This window comes from Entelurus aequoreus, linkage group LG18 (genome assembly GCF_033978785.1).
Source record: "Entelurus aequoreus isolate RoL-2023_Sb linkage group LG18, RoL_Eaeq_v1.1, whole genome shotgun sequence".
NCBI lineage: Eukaryota > Metazoa > Chordata > Actinopteri > Syngnathiformes > Syngnathidae > Entelurus > Entelurus aequoreus.
In genome coordinates, this window is record NC_084748.1 from 6,933,907 (window position 1) to 6,950,248 (window position 16,342).

The following is a 16,342-nucleotide window of genomic DNA, read 5'->3' on the forward strand; positions in this document are numbered from 1 at the left end:
TTCAGTAATGATGCGGCGGCCATCTTCATTATATCTGTCATCTTTTGCATTTTACTTACAGGACATTTGCTGGTTTTTAGTCTTTTCTTTTTACAAAAACAAACGGGAGAGAAGGATCAAATATTATTTTCTTAGGGAAAACAGGCAAATTATTTTTACATTAAAAGGGGTCATAATATGATCTTTTTCCACTTTCTGGGTGCCAACATGACGTAATGGTGGTTCTTTGCAGCAAGATTGTTTTATAAACATCTCCAAAGTTTGATTTGACATGTTCCGTACTAGTGGGGATCCCAAATACACAAAGACGTACTCGTGAAAAGTTGGACGGATGGCTCACCAGCAGGTGGCGCCTGCACGTGGACCGTGTGAAAAAAACAACACTATTTCATTTTAAAAATATATTTTTAATACAACAGCTGCATATAAATATTAAAATATACATTATACAGGTTTACAATAAACACACACACACACAAAAATATCAGGCTTCTATTTTTACGGCACTTCTGTAATTGTTGTTGTTCCGGGTCTAAGTTAAGTGTTAGCAGGTCCAAAGGAAAGTAGTGTGATTACAAAGGAAAGTAGTGTGATTACAAAGACGAGTGGGGGTTCTGTACACGTCACCTGTGGAATGTTTGAGTCTCTTCGCTTTCTGCTAAGCGAGCGTTGGCTCCGTATTTTCTATTCATGTTTCATCCTCACACAAGCTGGCTGGTTTTTGTTGAAGGCCAAACACTTTGCCACAAATGCTTCATAATCATCTTGCAAATATTCATGTGAGCAATATTAATATTCTTAATATTCATCATTTTCATTGCAAACATCTCTTAGGCTGCGTCTCCATTGCTGCACGTGTGCACTTACACTTAGTCTTAAGAGTGTATAAGTGTGCACTTACACTTAGTCTTTAGTGTGTATAAGTGTGCACTTACACTTACTCTTAAGAGTGCATACATGTGCACTTACACTTATTCTTATGAGTGCATAAGTATGCACTTAGTCTTTAGTGTGCACTTACACTTAGTTTTAAAAGTGAATAAGTGTGCACTTACACTCAGTCTTTAGTGTGCATACGTGTTCACTTACACTTAGTCTTATGAGTGCATAAGTGTGCACTTAGTCTTTAGTTTGCATAAGTGTGCACTTACAGTTAGTCTTCAGAGTGTATAAATGTGCTCCTACACTTAGTCTTAAGTGCCTAAGTGTGCACTTACACTTTGTCTTTAGAGTGCATACGTTTCCACTTACACTTACTCTTTAAAGTGCATAAGTGTGTACTTACACTTAGCTTTTTAAGTGCCTAAGTGTGCACTTGCACATATTTTCAAAGTGTATAAGTGCACTTACACTTAGTCTTTAGAGTGCACTTACACTTGGTCTTGAGAGTGCATAGGTGTGCACTTACACTTAGTCTTCAGAGCATATATGTGTGCACTTGCACTTAGTCTCCAGAGTGTATAAGTGTGCACTTGCACTTAGTCTTCAGAGTGTATAAATATGCACCTACACTTAGTCTTAAGTGCCTAAGTGTGCACTTACACTTTGTCTTTAGAGTGCATAAGTCTGCACTTACACTTACTCTTTAGAGTGCATAAGTGTGCACTTACACTTAGTCTTATGAGTGCATAAGTGTGCACTTAGTATTTAGGTTGCATAAGTGTGCACTTACACTTAGTCTTCAGAGTGTATAAATGTGCACCTACAGTTAGTCTTAAGTGCCTAAGTGTGCACTTACACTTTGTCTTTAGAGTGCATAAGTGTGCACTTACACTTAGCATTTTAAGTGCCTAAGTGTGCACTTACACTTAGTTTTCAAAGTGTATAAGTGCACTTACACTTAGTCTTTAGAGTGCACTTACACTTGGTCTTGAGAGTGCACTTACACTTGGTCTTGAGAGTGCATAGGTGTGCACTTACACTTAAGTCTTCAGAGCATATATGTGTGCACTTGCACTTATTCTCCAGAGTGTATAAGTGTGCACTCACACTTATCTTTCGAGTGCATACGTGTGTACTTACACTTATAGTCCTTTGAGTGCTGAAAGGTTCACTTACACTTAGTCTTCAAAGTGTATAAGTGCACTTACACCTAGTATTTAGAGTGCATAAGTGTGCACTTACACTTTGCCTCCAGTGTAAAAGTGTGTACTTAAACTTGGTCTTAAGACAGTATAAGTGTACATTTACACTGTGCCTTTAGTATATAAGTGTGTACTTAAACTTGGTCTTTAGAGTGCATATGTGTGTACTTATACTTGGTCTTTTAAGTGCCTAAGTGTGCACTTACACTTAGTCTTCAAAGTGTATAAGTGCACTTACAATTAGTCTTTAGAGTGCACTTACACTTGGTCTCCAGAGTGTATAAGTGTGCACTTGCAGTCCTGCAGGGGCAGCAGAGAGACCAGTAATGCTGCTACAGTCCTGCAGGGGCAGCAGAGAGACCAGTAATGCTGCTACAGTCCTGCAGGGGCAGCAGAGAGACCAGTAATGCTGCTACAGTCCTGCAGGGGCAGCAGAGAGACTAGTAATGCTGCTACAGTCCTGCAGGGGCAGCAGAGAGACTAGTAATGCTGCTACAGTCCTGCAGGGGCAGCAGAGAGACTAGTAATGCTGCTACAGTCCTGCAGGGGCAGCAGAGAGACTAGTAATGCTGCTACAGTCCTGCAGGGGCAGCAGAGAGACTAGTAATGCTGCTACAGTCCTGCAGGGGCAGCAGAGAGACCAGTAATGCTGCTACAGTCCTGCAGGGGCAGCAGAGAGACTAGTAATGCTGCTACAGTCCTGCAGGGGCAGCAGAGAGACTAGTAATGCTGCTACAGTCCTGCAGGGGCAGCAGAGAGACTAGTAATGCTGCTACAGTCCTGCAGGGGCAGCAGAGAGACTAGTAATGCTGCTACAGTCCTGCAGGGGCAGCAGAGAGACAACATTCACAGTCCTTTCAGCAGTTTTACCTCACAACTTCTTCATTTTTCTTGGGCTGTCGCTCGGTTACAATTTTTTTTTTTTTTTTTGGTTTCTTTATCTCTCCGCTTTCCTCTTTGGCCCGTTGACGGACGCCAGCAGAAGACGGCGTGCTGGGCGGGGCGACGCAGAAGTTGGGGGAGGGGCTCCAAGATGGCTGACGGTCAAGTTTGGCTGTGTCTCGACTGGAGCACTCACAATCGATTAATCGAACAGTGTGTTTGATTAATCGATTATTTTAGTAATCAAGTAACTTGTAGTTTATTCGATTGAGTCGTCGATTATTATAGTAATCGAAAAATCTATCAAACAGTTGTTCGATTATTCGATTGTTTTAGTAATTGTCCTAATCGATCGATTATTGTGTTTGATTAATCTTTTATTTCAGTAATCAATTAACTTGTAGTTTATTCGATTGAGTCGTTATTTTAGTAATCGAATAATAGTCGATTGTTTTAGTAATTGTCCTAATCGATCGATTATTGTGTTTGATTAATCGATTGTTTTAGTAATTGTACTAATCGATCGATTCGTGTGTTTGATTAATCGATTATTTCAGTAATCAAGTAACTTGTATTAGTTTATTTGATTGAGCAATCGAAAATTTTAGTAATCAAGAAACTTGTAGTTCATTCGATTGAGTCAATTTTAGTAATCAAATCATCTATCAATTAGTTGTTTGATTAATCGATTATTTCAGTAATCAAGTAACTTGGAGTTTATTCGATTGAGTCGTTATTTTAGTAATCAAATAATCTATCTATTAATCGATTGTTTTAGTAATTTTCCTAATCGATCGATTATTGTGTTTGATTAATCGATTGTTTTAGTAATTGTCCTAATCGATCGATTATTGTGTTTGATTAATCGATTGTTTTAGTAATTGTACTAATCGATCGATTCGTGTGTTTGATTAATCGATTATTTCAGTAATCAAGTAACTTGTATTAGTTTATTTGATTGAGTAATCGAAAATTTTAGTAATCAAGAAACTTGTAGTTCATTCGATTGAGTCAATTTTAGTAATCGAATCATCTATCAATTAGTTGTTTGATTAATCGATTATTTCAGTAATCAAGTAACTTGGAGTTTATTCGATTGAGTCGTTATTTTAGTAATCAAATAATCTATCTATTAATCGATTGTTTTAGTAATTTTCCTAATCGATCGATTATTGTGTTTGATTAATCGATTGTTTTAGTAATTGTCCTAATCGATCGATTATTGTATTTGATTAATCGATTGTTTTAGTAACTGTACTAATCAATCGATTATTGTGTTTGATTAATCAATTATTTTAGTCATCAAGTAACTTGTATTATTTTAATTGAATAATCGGGTTATTTTGGTAATCAAGTAACTTGTAGTTTATTCGATTGAGTGGTCGATTATATTAGTAATTGAATAATCTATCAAACAGTTGTTCGATTAATCAATTGTTTTAGTAATTGTCCTAATCGATTGATTATTGTTTGATTAATCGATTGTTTTAGTAATTGTACTAATCGATCGATTAGTGTGTTTGATTAATCGAACTTGTATTAGTTTATTTGATTCAGTAATTGAATATTTTAGTAATCAAGAAACTTGTAGTTCATTTGATTGAGTCAATTTTAGTAATCGAATCATCTATCAATTAGTTTTTTGATTAATCGATTATTTCAGTAATCAAGTAACTTGTAGTTTATTTGATTGAGTCGTTATTTTAGTAATCAAATAATCTATTAATCGATTGTTTTAGTAATTGTCCTAATCGATCGATTATTGTGTTTGATTAATCAATTGTTTTAGTAATTGTACTAATCGATCGATTAGTGTGTTTGATTAATCGATTATTTCAGTAATCTAGTAACTTGTATTAGTTTATTTGATTGAGTAATCGAAAATTTTAGTAATCAAGAAACTTGTAGTTAATTCCATTGAGTCAATTTTAGTAATTGAATCATCTATCAATTAGTTGTTAGGTTAATCGATTATTTCAGTAATCAAGTAACTTGTAATTTATTCGATTGAGTCGTTATTTTAGTAATCGAATAATCTATTAATTGATTGTTTTAGTAATTGTCCTAATCGATCGATTATTGTGTTTGATTAATCGATTGTTTTAGTAATTGTACTAATCGATCGATTATTGTGTTTGATTAATCGATTATTTCAGTAATCAAGTAACTTGTATTAGTTTATTTGATTGAGTAATCGAATATTTTAGTAATCAAGAAACTTGTAGTTTATTCGATTGAGTCAATTTTAGTACTCGAATCATCTATCAATTAGTTGTTAGATTAATCGATTATTTCAGTAATCAAGTAACCTGTAGTTTATTCGATTGAGTCGTTATTTTAGTATTCGAATAATCTATCTATTAATCGATTGTTTTAGTAATTGTCCAAATCGATTGCTCATTGTGTTTGATTAATCGGGTTATTTTAGTAATCAAGAAACTTGTAGTTTATTCGATTGAGTCGATTATTTTAGTGAACAAATAAATTAGTTGTTCCATAAATCGATTGTTTTAGTAACTGTACTAATCGATTGATTAGCCTTTAATTAATCAAGTAATATATTATTCAAAAATCAAGTAACTTGTAGTAGTTTATTTGATTAATTGAGTCATCGATGATTTTAGTAATCGAGTAATCTATTAATGAGTTTGTTCGATTGATGGAGTAATCAATTATTTTTGTGAGTAATCTATCGATTAGTTTGTTCGATTATTTGATTGTCTTAGTAATTGTACTAATCCATCGATTAGTGGGTTGGATCAATCGAGTAATTGATTATTTTAGTAATCAAGTAACTTGTAGTTTATGCGATTAAGTCGTTGATTATTTTAGTAATCGAATAATCTTGTCCGATTAATCGATTGTTTTAGTAATTGTCCTAATTGAGCGATTATTGTCTTTGATTAATCGATTGTTTTAGTAATTGTACTAATCGATCGATTATTTTAGTCATCAATTTATATCAGTTTACTTGATTGAGTAATTAATTGATTTTTTTAGTAACTATACTAACCGATTGATTAGCGTTTGATTAATCAAGTAATAGATTGAGTCATCGATTAATTTAGTAATCAAGTAACTAGTAGTTTATTCGATTGAGTCGTTGATTATTTTAGTAACCCAATAATTTATCAAATAGTTGTTTGATTAATCGATTGCTTTAGTAATTGTCCTAATCGATCAATTATTGTTTGATTTATCGATTATTTTCGTAATCAAGTAACTTTTATTAGTTTATTTGATTGAGTCGATTATTTTAGTAATCGAATCATCCATCAATTAGTTGTTCGATTAATCGCTTGTTTTAGTAACTGTACTAATCGTTTGATTAATCAAGTAATAGATTCTTTTTAAAAATCAAATGACTTGTAGTAGTGTAATTTATTGAGTCATCGATTATTTTAGTGATCAAGTAACTTGTAGTTTATTCGATTGAGTCAATTATTTTAGTAATCCAATAATCTATCAAATAGTTGTTTGATTAGTCGATTGTTTTAGTAATTGTCCTAATCGATCAATTATTGTGTTTGATGAATCGATTATTTTAGTAATCAAGAAACTTGTAGTTTATTTGATTGAGTCGATTATTTTAGTAATCGAATCATCCATCAATTAGTTGTTTGATTAATCGATTGTTTTAGTAACTGTACTAATCGATTGATTAGCGTTTGATTAATCAAGTAATAGATTATTTAAAAAATCAAGTAACTTGTAGTAGTTTATTTAATTAATTGAGTCATCGAGTAATCTAATGAGTTTGTTCGATTGATCAAGTAATCAATTATTTTAGTGAGTAATCTATCGATTAGTTTGTTCGATTATTTGATTGTTTTAGTAATTGTACTAATCGATCAGTGTGTTTGATTAATCGAGTAATTGATTATTTTAGTAGTCAACTAATTTGTATAGTTTTAATAATCACGTAATTTGTAGTAGTTTAATTGATTAATTGATTGTTTTAGTAATAGAGTAATCCATCAATAAGGGTCCGGGTTCGATTCCGTGGCAACTTGGACCAAGTGCACCAATTGAGACATTTGCAGCTCAGTGGGCCAATGGTTGACACGCATTAAAAAGGTTCCGGGTTCGATTCCGTGGCTACTTGGACTAAGTGCAACAATTGAGACATTTGCGGCTTAGTGGGGCCAGTGATTGACATGCATTAAAAAAGGTCCGGGTTTGATTCTGTGGCTACTTGGACTAAGTGCAACAATTGAGACATTTGCGGCTTCGTGGGTCAGTAGTTGACACGCATTAAAAATGGTCCGGGTTTGATTCCGTGCCTATTTGGACCAAGTGCACCAATTGAGACATTTGCGGCTTAGTGGGGCCAGTGATTGACACGCATTAAGAAGGGTCCGGGTTTGATTCCGTGGCTACTTGGACCAAGTGCACCAATTGAGACATTTGCGGCTTAGTGGGCATATGGTTGACACGCATAAAGAAGGTTCTGGGTTTGATTCTGTGGCTACTTGGACCAACTGCACCAATTGAGACATTTGCGGCTCAGTGGGCCAATGGTTGACACGCATAAAGAAGGTTCCGGGTTCGATTCTGTGGCTACTTGGACGACGTCCACCAATTGAGACATTTGCGGCTCAGTGGCCAGTGATTGACACGCATTAAGAAGGTTCCGGCTTTGATTCCGTGGCTACTTGGACCAACTGCACCAATTGAGACATTTGCGGCTCAGTGGGCCAATGGTTGACACGCATAAAGAAGGTTCCGGGTTCGATTCCGTGGCTACTTGGACCAAGTACACCAATTGAGACATTTGCGGCTTAGTCGGGCCAGTGATTGACACGCATTAAGAAGGTTCTGGGTTTGATTCTGTGGCTACTTGGACCAAGTGCACCAATTGGGACATTTGCGGCTTAGTGGAGCCAATGGTTGAAACGCATTAAGAAGGTTTTGGGTTTGATTCCGTGGCTATTTGGACCACGTGCACCAATTGAGACATTTGCGGCTTCGTGGTTCAGTAGTTGACACGCATTAAGAAGGTTCCGGGTTTGATTTCGTGGATACTTGGACCAAGTGCACCAATTTAGACATTTGCGGCTTAGTGGGGCCAGTGATTGACACGCATTAAAAAGGATCCGGGTTCAATTCCATGGCTACTTGGACCAAGTGCACCAATTGAGACATTTTCAGCCTCGTGGGTCAGTAGTTGACACGCATTAAGGTAAGGTTCTGGGTTTGATTCCGTGGCTACTTGGACCACGTGCACCAATTTAGACATTTGCAGCTTGGTGGAGCCAGTGATTGACACGCATTAGGAAGGGTCCGGGTTCGATTCCGTGGCTACTTGGACCGAGTGCACCAATTGAGACATTTGCGGTTTCGTGGGGCCAGTGATTGACACGCATTAAGAAGGTTCTGGGTTTGATTCTGTGGCTACTTGGACCATGTGCACCAATTTAGACATTTGCGGCTTAGTGGAGCCAATGGTTGACACACATTAAGAAGGTTCTGGGTTTGATTCCGTGGCTATTTGGACCACGTGCACCAATTGAGACATTTGCGGCTTCGTGGTTCAGTAGTTGACACGCATTAAGAAGGTTCCGGGTTTGATTCCGTGGATACTTGGACCAAGTGCACCAATTTAGACATTTGCGGCTTAGTGGGGCCAGTGATTGACACGCATGAAAAAGGATCCGGGTTCGATTCCATGGCTACTTGGACCAAGTGCACCAATTGAGACATTTTCAGCCTCGTGGGTCAGTAGTTGACACGCATTAAGGTAAGGTTCTGGGTTTGATTCCGTGGCTACTTGGACCACGTGCACCAATTTAGACATTTGCAGCTTGGTGGAGCCAGTGATTGACACGCATTAGGAAGGGTCCGGGTTCGATTCCGTGGATACTTGGACCAAGTGCACCAATTTAGACATTTGCGGCTTAGTGGGGCCAGTGATTGACACGCATTAAAAAGGATCCGGGTTCGATTCCATGGCTACTTGGACCACGTGCACCAATTGAGACATTTTCAGCCTCGTGGGTCAGTAGTTGACACGCATTAAAGTAAGGTTCTGGGTTTGATTCCGTGGCTACTTGGACCACGTGCACCAATTTAGACATTTGCAGCTTGGTAGAGCCAGTGATTGACACGCATTAGGAAGGCTCCGGGTTCGATTCCGTGGCTACTTGGACCAAGTGCACCAATTGAGACATTTGCGGTTTCGTGGGGCCAGTGATTGACACGCATTAAGAAGGTTCCGTTTTGATTCCGTGGATACTTGGACCAAGTGCACAATTTTAGACATTTGCGGCTTAATGAGCCAATGGTTGACACGCAGTAAGAAGGTTCCGGGTTCGATTCCGTGGCTACTTGGACCAAGTGCACCAATTGAGACATTTGCGGCTTGGTGGAGCCAGTGATTGACACGCATTAAGAAGGCTCCGGGTTCGATTCCGTGGATACTTGGACCAAGTGCACCAATTGAGACATTTGCGGCTTCGTGGGGCCAGTGATTGACACGCATTAAGAAGGTTCCGTTTTGATTCCGTGGATACTTGGACCAAGTGCACAATTTTAGACATTTGCGGCTTAATGAGCCAATGGTTGACACGCAGTAAGAAGGTTCCGGGTTCGATTCCGTGGCTACTTGGACCAAGTGCACCAATTGAGACATTTGCGGCTTTGTGAGTCAGTAGTTGACACGCATTAAGAAGGTTCTGGGTTTGATTCCATGGCTACTTGGACCAAGTGCACCAATTTAGACATTTGCAGCTTGGTGGAGCCAGTGATTGACACGCATTAAGAAGGCTCCGGGTTCGATTCCGTGGATACTTGGACCAAGTGCACCAATTGAGACATTTGCGGCTTCGTGGGGCCAGTGATTGACACGCATTAAGAAGGTTCCGTTTTGATTCCGTGGATACTTGGACCAAGTGCACAATTTTAGACATTTGCGGCTTAATGAGCCAATGGTTGACACGCAGTAAGAAGGTTCCGGGTTCGATTCCGTGGGTACTTGGACCAAGTGCACCAATTGAGACATTTGCGGCTTGGTGGGTCAGTAGTTGACACGCATTAAGAAGGTTCTGGGTTTGATTCCGTGGCTACTTGGACCAAAGAGGAAGTCTGGGCTGACCTATTTTCATTGTGGTTGACAATAATTGTGTTGGCGTCGGGCAAACAAAAACCAGTCAGCAGTTGTTTGACCTAAAAAAAAGAATAAAAGGTGCTAAAAGTCTTTTTGTTGTTTTTTTTAAGGAGGACCGGGAGTCCTCTCAGCAAGGTGCGCAGTCCTTTCGAAACCACAGTGCAATTCGAAAAACAAAAAAAGGGTCCTTGAACTATTTACGCTTCATGTCCGACAACATTTAGAGACCGTGGACAAGGTCGGTCTAAGCTTCACAGAAGAAAGGCAGACCGGCCCACCTTGTGGGCACAACCAGATCAAAGTATTTGCTCTCTACATCTACACGCGTCTTTAGTTTGGGGTGCCGGGGAGGAAGGCGCGCTACATCATTAAGTGCGGGAGGGGGCGCGGGGGAGGGCTCAGCCGGGGGGCTGGAGGCGGTGGGTGGGGCGGGGGGGGTGGGGGGGGGGGTGCATGCTGGTGACGTCGGCGTCTTCTCGCACGTTTCAAAAAGGTTGGCAGCATGTGATAAGTTTTGGTGTTCTCTTTGGTCGTTTGGGAATAAGGTGCAGCGTTCTAAAGGTGGGCGGTGATGATGGCGAGGAGGAAGGTGTGGGAGGGAGGGAGGGAGTAACTCTCCTTATTAGAAGCCCCCCTGGCTCACTAGCGCCCCTCCCCGCTGACGACTACAGGCGTCTACAAAACAGTGCAATGTCTATTTATAGGCACGATGGGCTACGAGTACAGCACACGGCGAGGGCGGGTGGGGGGGGAGTCAGTACAGTATTTTACAAGAGCGGCGTACACGCGCACACACACACGCACGCACACGCACGCACTCACGCAGGACATCCAGCACGGCGGCAGCAGCAGCAGCAGCAGCACCCTCACGTGGTTACCGCCCCTCCTCGGGTGGGAGGACGAGGAGGAGGGTCTCGTGGCACAGGCGGAGGCGAGGGGGTGGGAGGGGCGGGGTTTAGCCCGCCGCCTGGTCCCCCGTCGGCGGGGGCTTCTTGCCTTGGCTCTGCCCCCCCGCGCTGGCCGCCAAAATCCTCTGCACGAAGTCTTTGGTGCGCCCGGCGACTAAAGGCGCTGCGGTTGCCGTGGCGACACATGGAAGGAGACAAACGGAGTAGATAAGAATGGAGGACAAGGAAGCGGACAAGTAGCACACTGCAAAAACTGAAATCTAAGTAAGATGAAATATCTCAAATAAGGGTGATAATTGCTTATTTTCTGTCTGATAAGATAATTCTTCTCACTAAGCAGATTTTATGTTAGAGTGTTTTACTTGTTTTAAGGGTTTTGGTCCTAAATGATCTCAGTAAGATATTACAGCTTGTTGCTGAGATTTGATGACCTACATTGAGTAAAACATGCTTGAAACTAGAATATCAACTGTTGTGTCATCAACACTCACAAGTATAAAACGGCTTTTTCTTTCTTATTTCAAGCATGAACAAAAAAAATCATGACTTTGACACAATTGTGTCTCATATTAAAACAGATGACAGCCAAATGGACTTTGCCGTTTTATTTTCAATGAAACAAGAAATAGTTCGTGCACATTCAGATTGATTAATTCTTCAAAATTACAATAAAGAAAATTTTGGCCGGGGGCTGGGCTGTGTATACATATACATATATATATATACATATATATATATACATATATATATATATATATATATATATATATATATATATATATATATATATATATATATATATATATATATATATATATATATATATATATATATATATTAGGGCTGCAACTAACAACTAATTTGATAATCGATTAATCTGTTGATTACTTCGATTAATCAATTAATAATCGGATAAAAGAGACAAACTACATTTCTATCCTTTACAGTATTTTATTGAACAAAAAACAGCATACTGGCACTATACTTATTTTGATTATTGTTTCTCAGCTGTTTGTAAATGTTGCAGTTTATAAAAAATAAATATAAAAAAAAAAAAAAAAGGAGCCTCTGCGCATAGCATAGATCAACGAATCGATGACGAAATTAATCGACAACTATTTTTATAATCGATTTTAATTGATTAGTTGTTGCAGCCCTAATATATATATATATATATATATATATATATATATATATACATATATATATATATATATATATATATATATATATATATATATATATATATATATATATATACATATATATATATATATATACATATATATATATATATATACATATATATATATATATATATATATATATATATATATATATATATATATATATATATATATATATATATATATATATATATATATATATATATATATATACACATATATATACTACCGTTCAAAAGTTTGGGGTCACATTGAAATGTCCTTATTTTTGAAGGAAAAGCACTGTACTTTTCAATGAAGATAACTTTAAACTAGTCTTAACTTTAAAGAAATACACTCTATACATTGCTAATGTGGTAAATGACTATTCTAGCTGCAAATGTCTGGTTTTTGGTGCAATATCTACATAGGTCCATTTCCAGCAACTATCACTCCAGTGTTCTAATGGTACAATGTGTTTGCTCATTGGCTCAGAAGGCTAATTGATGATTAGAAAACCCTTGTGCAATCATGTTCACACATCTGAAAACAGTTTAGCTCGTTACAGAAGCTACAAAACTGACCTTCCTTTGAGCAGATTGAGTTTCTGGAGCATCACATTTGTGGGGTCAATTAAACGCTCAAAATGGCCAGAAAAAGAGAACTTTCATCTGAAACGCGACAGTCTATTCTTGTTCTTACAAATGAAGGCTATTCCACAAAATTGTTTGGGTGACCCCAAACTTTTGAACGGTAGTGTAAGTCGCATTTTTTTTCATAGTTAGGCCGGGGGTGCGATTTATACGTGAAATTATTAGGCGCATTGTCTACCTTTGGAGTTGGCAGAGTTGTTTAGAAGCGACACAGAGGAAGAAGATTTCATGGGATTTAGCGATTTCGGAGTGACAGATTGTTTGGTAAACGTATAGCATGTTCTATATGTTATAGTTATTTGAATGACTCTTACCATAATATGTTACGTTAACATACCAGGCACGTTCTCAGTTGGTTATTTATGCCTCATATAACGTACACTTATTCAGCCTGTTGTTCACTATTCTTTATTTATTTTAAATTGCCTTTCAAATGTCTATTCTTGGTGTTGGATTTTATCAAATAAATTTCCCCAAAAAATGAGGCGAAGCACGAGGAAAAATACCGGAATCAGTCTGATGAAGCACGCGCAAGGGAGGCTGATGAGTTGATGGTAAAACTGCAAACCCAAAAAGGACTTTTTGCCAAATTTCACACCCCCAGATATGCAGCCGTGAGGACAAGTTTCGTAATTTCTCACAAAATCGCCAGAAAAAGTAAGGCGTTTTCTGACGGAGAGTTTATTAAGGAGTGCTTATTGGACTCTGTTGCACTGAAATGCCCGGAGAAGAGGGGTGCATTTGAGAACGTGTCACTCTCCCGACGCACTGTAACGAGGCGGGTTGAGACCATCGCTGGAAACTTGGAGCTTCAGCTGAAGAACAGAACGGCCGACTTTGACTGTTTTTTGCTGGCTTTGGATGAGAGCTGCGATGGATGTGACACCGCCCAGCTGCTCATCTTCTTACGTGGGATAACTGCAGACTTTCAAATCACAGAGGAGCTGGCAGCCATGCAGTCAATTAAAGAGACAACCACAGGTAATGACTTGTTCACATAGTGTTTGGACATGTTAGGACTGAAATGGGACAAGCTGGCAGGTGTGACAACAGATGGTTGTCCAAATCTGACGGGGAAAAATGTTTGAGAAATTGACATTTTTGCATTGTATTATACATCAGGAAGTGTTGTGTAAGACAGTGTTAAAAATAAAACCATCAAAACCAATCTGCTTTTGTATAAAGTTAAGTTAGGTTAAATGAAATTATTATTATTATTTATCTTACGGTATATCAAAAATAATTTGAGTAAAATTTGATTGAAATATTGTTGGTGTGGCCCTCCAGCAGGGCTCGGGTTGCTCATGCGGCCCCCGGTTAAAATTAATTGCCCACCCCTGCTCTAGTGCGACTTTGATATGTTTTCTTCCTTCTTTATTATGCATTTTCGGCCTGTGCGACTTAAACTCCGGAGCGACTTATAATCCGAAAAATTATGACTTTTTCTGGCTGCTCGTGCCCCTCACCGCTGGACTCGCCGAGGATGTCCTCCAGACGCTGGGTCATGCCTCGCTCGTCCGTGTCCTCTTCCTCGCTGCTCTCCACCTTCTGCCGAATCACCTCTTTGATACGCAGCAGCGCCCCCAGCAGGTTCTCTGCGGCACACACAACATGGCATGAGGAGGCAGGCTTCATGTCTTATACCGAACGTCACAAAGTAGAACATAAATGATCTCTAGGAGTGTGACACGGCACTTGGGCTCGCCTGGAACGCGCACTAATGAGCGAGAAAGCAGCGCAAGTGAATGAAAAGGAATACAAAAAAAAAAGAGGCTGAAAAGGAGGCTTTCTGGTGACGGAGCTCAATTTTGCCGGCGCAACTAAAACCTTGGCAATGGGCGCAGGAATGAGTGGAATGTAGGAGGGGAATGAGACAATTACCCAGAGCTGGAAGGAAACAAATGATGCGAGGACGAGGAGCTGGCACGTCTGCTCGTGTGGAGGCGGTGATGAAGTCACGTCGCCGAGAGAGATGTGTTACTAGCACACGAGCTGCTTCGCTATTGCTCGTGCAAAGTAATGTGGAGATATGAGTGGACGGCTTGGAAAGGGGAACTGCACTTTTTTGTTTTTAAATTCACAATCCTCACATAAGACAAGAACGCATGTTTTTATGCATTCTATGTCGTACAATACAGCAAGTATGAGGCGCAGTGTTTCCCATAAACTGCCAAGATACCTGTGGCGGTGGGGGCGTGGTCACCATGACATCATCGAGTAATTTGCATAATTTACTACAATGATATGATTTTCTCTAAAAAGGCTCAAAAAATTTATACTTACTAATTAATAACAGTTTTGTTTTAAACGTCCATCCATCCATCCATTTTACAATATAATTACAACACTTTATGTACATATTTATATACAGATTTGAACAATAAGTTATTCCCTGAAATATATTTATTAATTGTGGTTCTTACAAAAAATATATCTTATAAAATATAAAAAGCTAAAATGTCTCTTAAAGCTCCGCCCCTTTAATTAGTGCATACTAAATAATGTAACTTTAGCCTACTACTACAACCATATTATTTACCAGCAACATAAAGTGAAACAGAGGCAGAGGTGTCCTGCCAAGTCAGTAACAAATAAACAGAAAACAGTAGTGGTCAAATACAAATAAGGCAAAAAGAGAAGTATCCTACACTTCTCTTTTGTAAAGTAAATCTGAACAGCCTATATGGGCATCTACAGCAACTATATGATTTGCCTGAGAAGCTGGACAGGACAAAAAAAATAAAAAAATGAATAAATGATTTATAATTTATAATTTATTTATTTTTTATTTGTGGCGGACGTAATTCTTTAGTGGCGGGCCGCCACAAATAAATGAATGTGTGGGAAACACTGAGGTGGCTAATGATGCAGCTAATGGGAACACACTATAAAGCCTTCTAAAAACATCCAACCATTGGCGGGGCATGCGTTTCTCACCTAGGCCTTCAGTGACGTCCGGCTTCAATGATTACCTCTCAAAATACCATAACTTATGTCACCACATGACCATTGCTGGAGAAATACTATACAGAAACACATTTACGCCCTACTGGGCATTGGATCACATCAACAGTACACAAAACGGGTTATTTTCTGGCGCATTTAAAAATCAAAAAACCCGCTTCACCAATTAAAACATATCTTATGTTTTAAATATAATCTTAGAGAAAAATGTAATTTAAAACTTTTGTATGCACGTACAACACTTAAGACCTTCAGTATATCTGTATGTGGAATTAAATGATGGAATGGATTAAGCAAAGCAATCAAACAATGCACTTATATGATCCACTTCAAGAAACTCTTCAAACTTAAAGTATTTACAAAGTCCAAAGAAGAAGAACCATGCTAAACATTCTGAATTTATTTCATCCATCCATTCATTCATTCTCAAAATAATCTTACTTATCTCATCATATGAAATATGACTTACTTCACCAATTATTATTTATTTATTTATTTTTATTGTGATTACTTATGGAGTATATTGTGAATAAATTGAGAACAGGAAGTGAACACAAGTTTTAGCAACTGTTACGTAAAA

The 16,342-nt window shown here is 38.4% G+C and overlaps 1 protein-coding gene across 2 annotated transcripts in view; it reads right to left on the reverse strand.

Annotated features, from left to right (window-relative positions):
• Nucleotides 1-1,116: 1,116 nt before the first annotated feature.
• Nucleotides 1,117-16,342, reverse strand: part of LOC133633756 (CREB3 regulatory factor-like) — a 53,055-nt gene continuing 37,829 nt past the window's right edge. For both annotated transcript variants that reach the window (XM_062026415.1, XM_062026416.1), the window contains exons 8-9: nt 14,265-14,393; nt 1,117-11,142 (exon numbers count right to left, since the gene is read on the reverse strand). In XM_062026415.1, the coding sequence (XP_061882399.1) occupies nt 11,027-11,142; nt 14,265-14,393 (245 nt within the window). In that variant the 3' untranslated portion in view covers nt 1,117-11,026. The remainder of the gene's footprint in view (nt 11,143-14,264; nt 14,394-16,342) is intronic.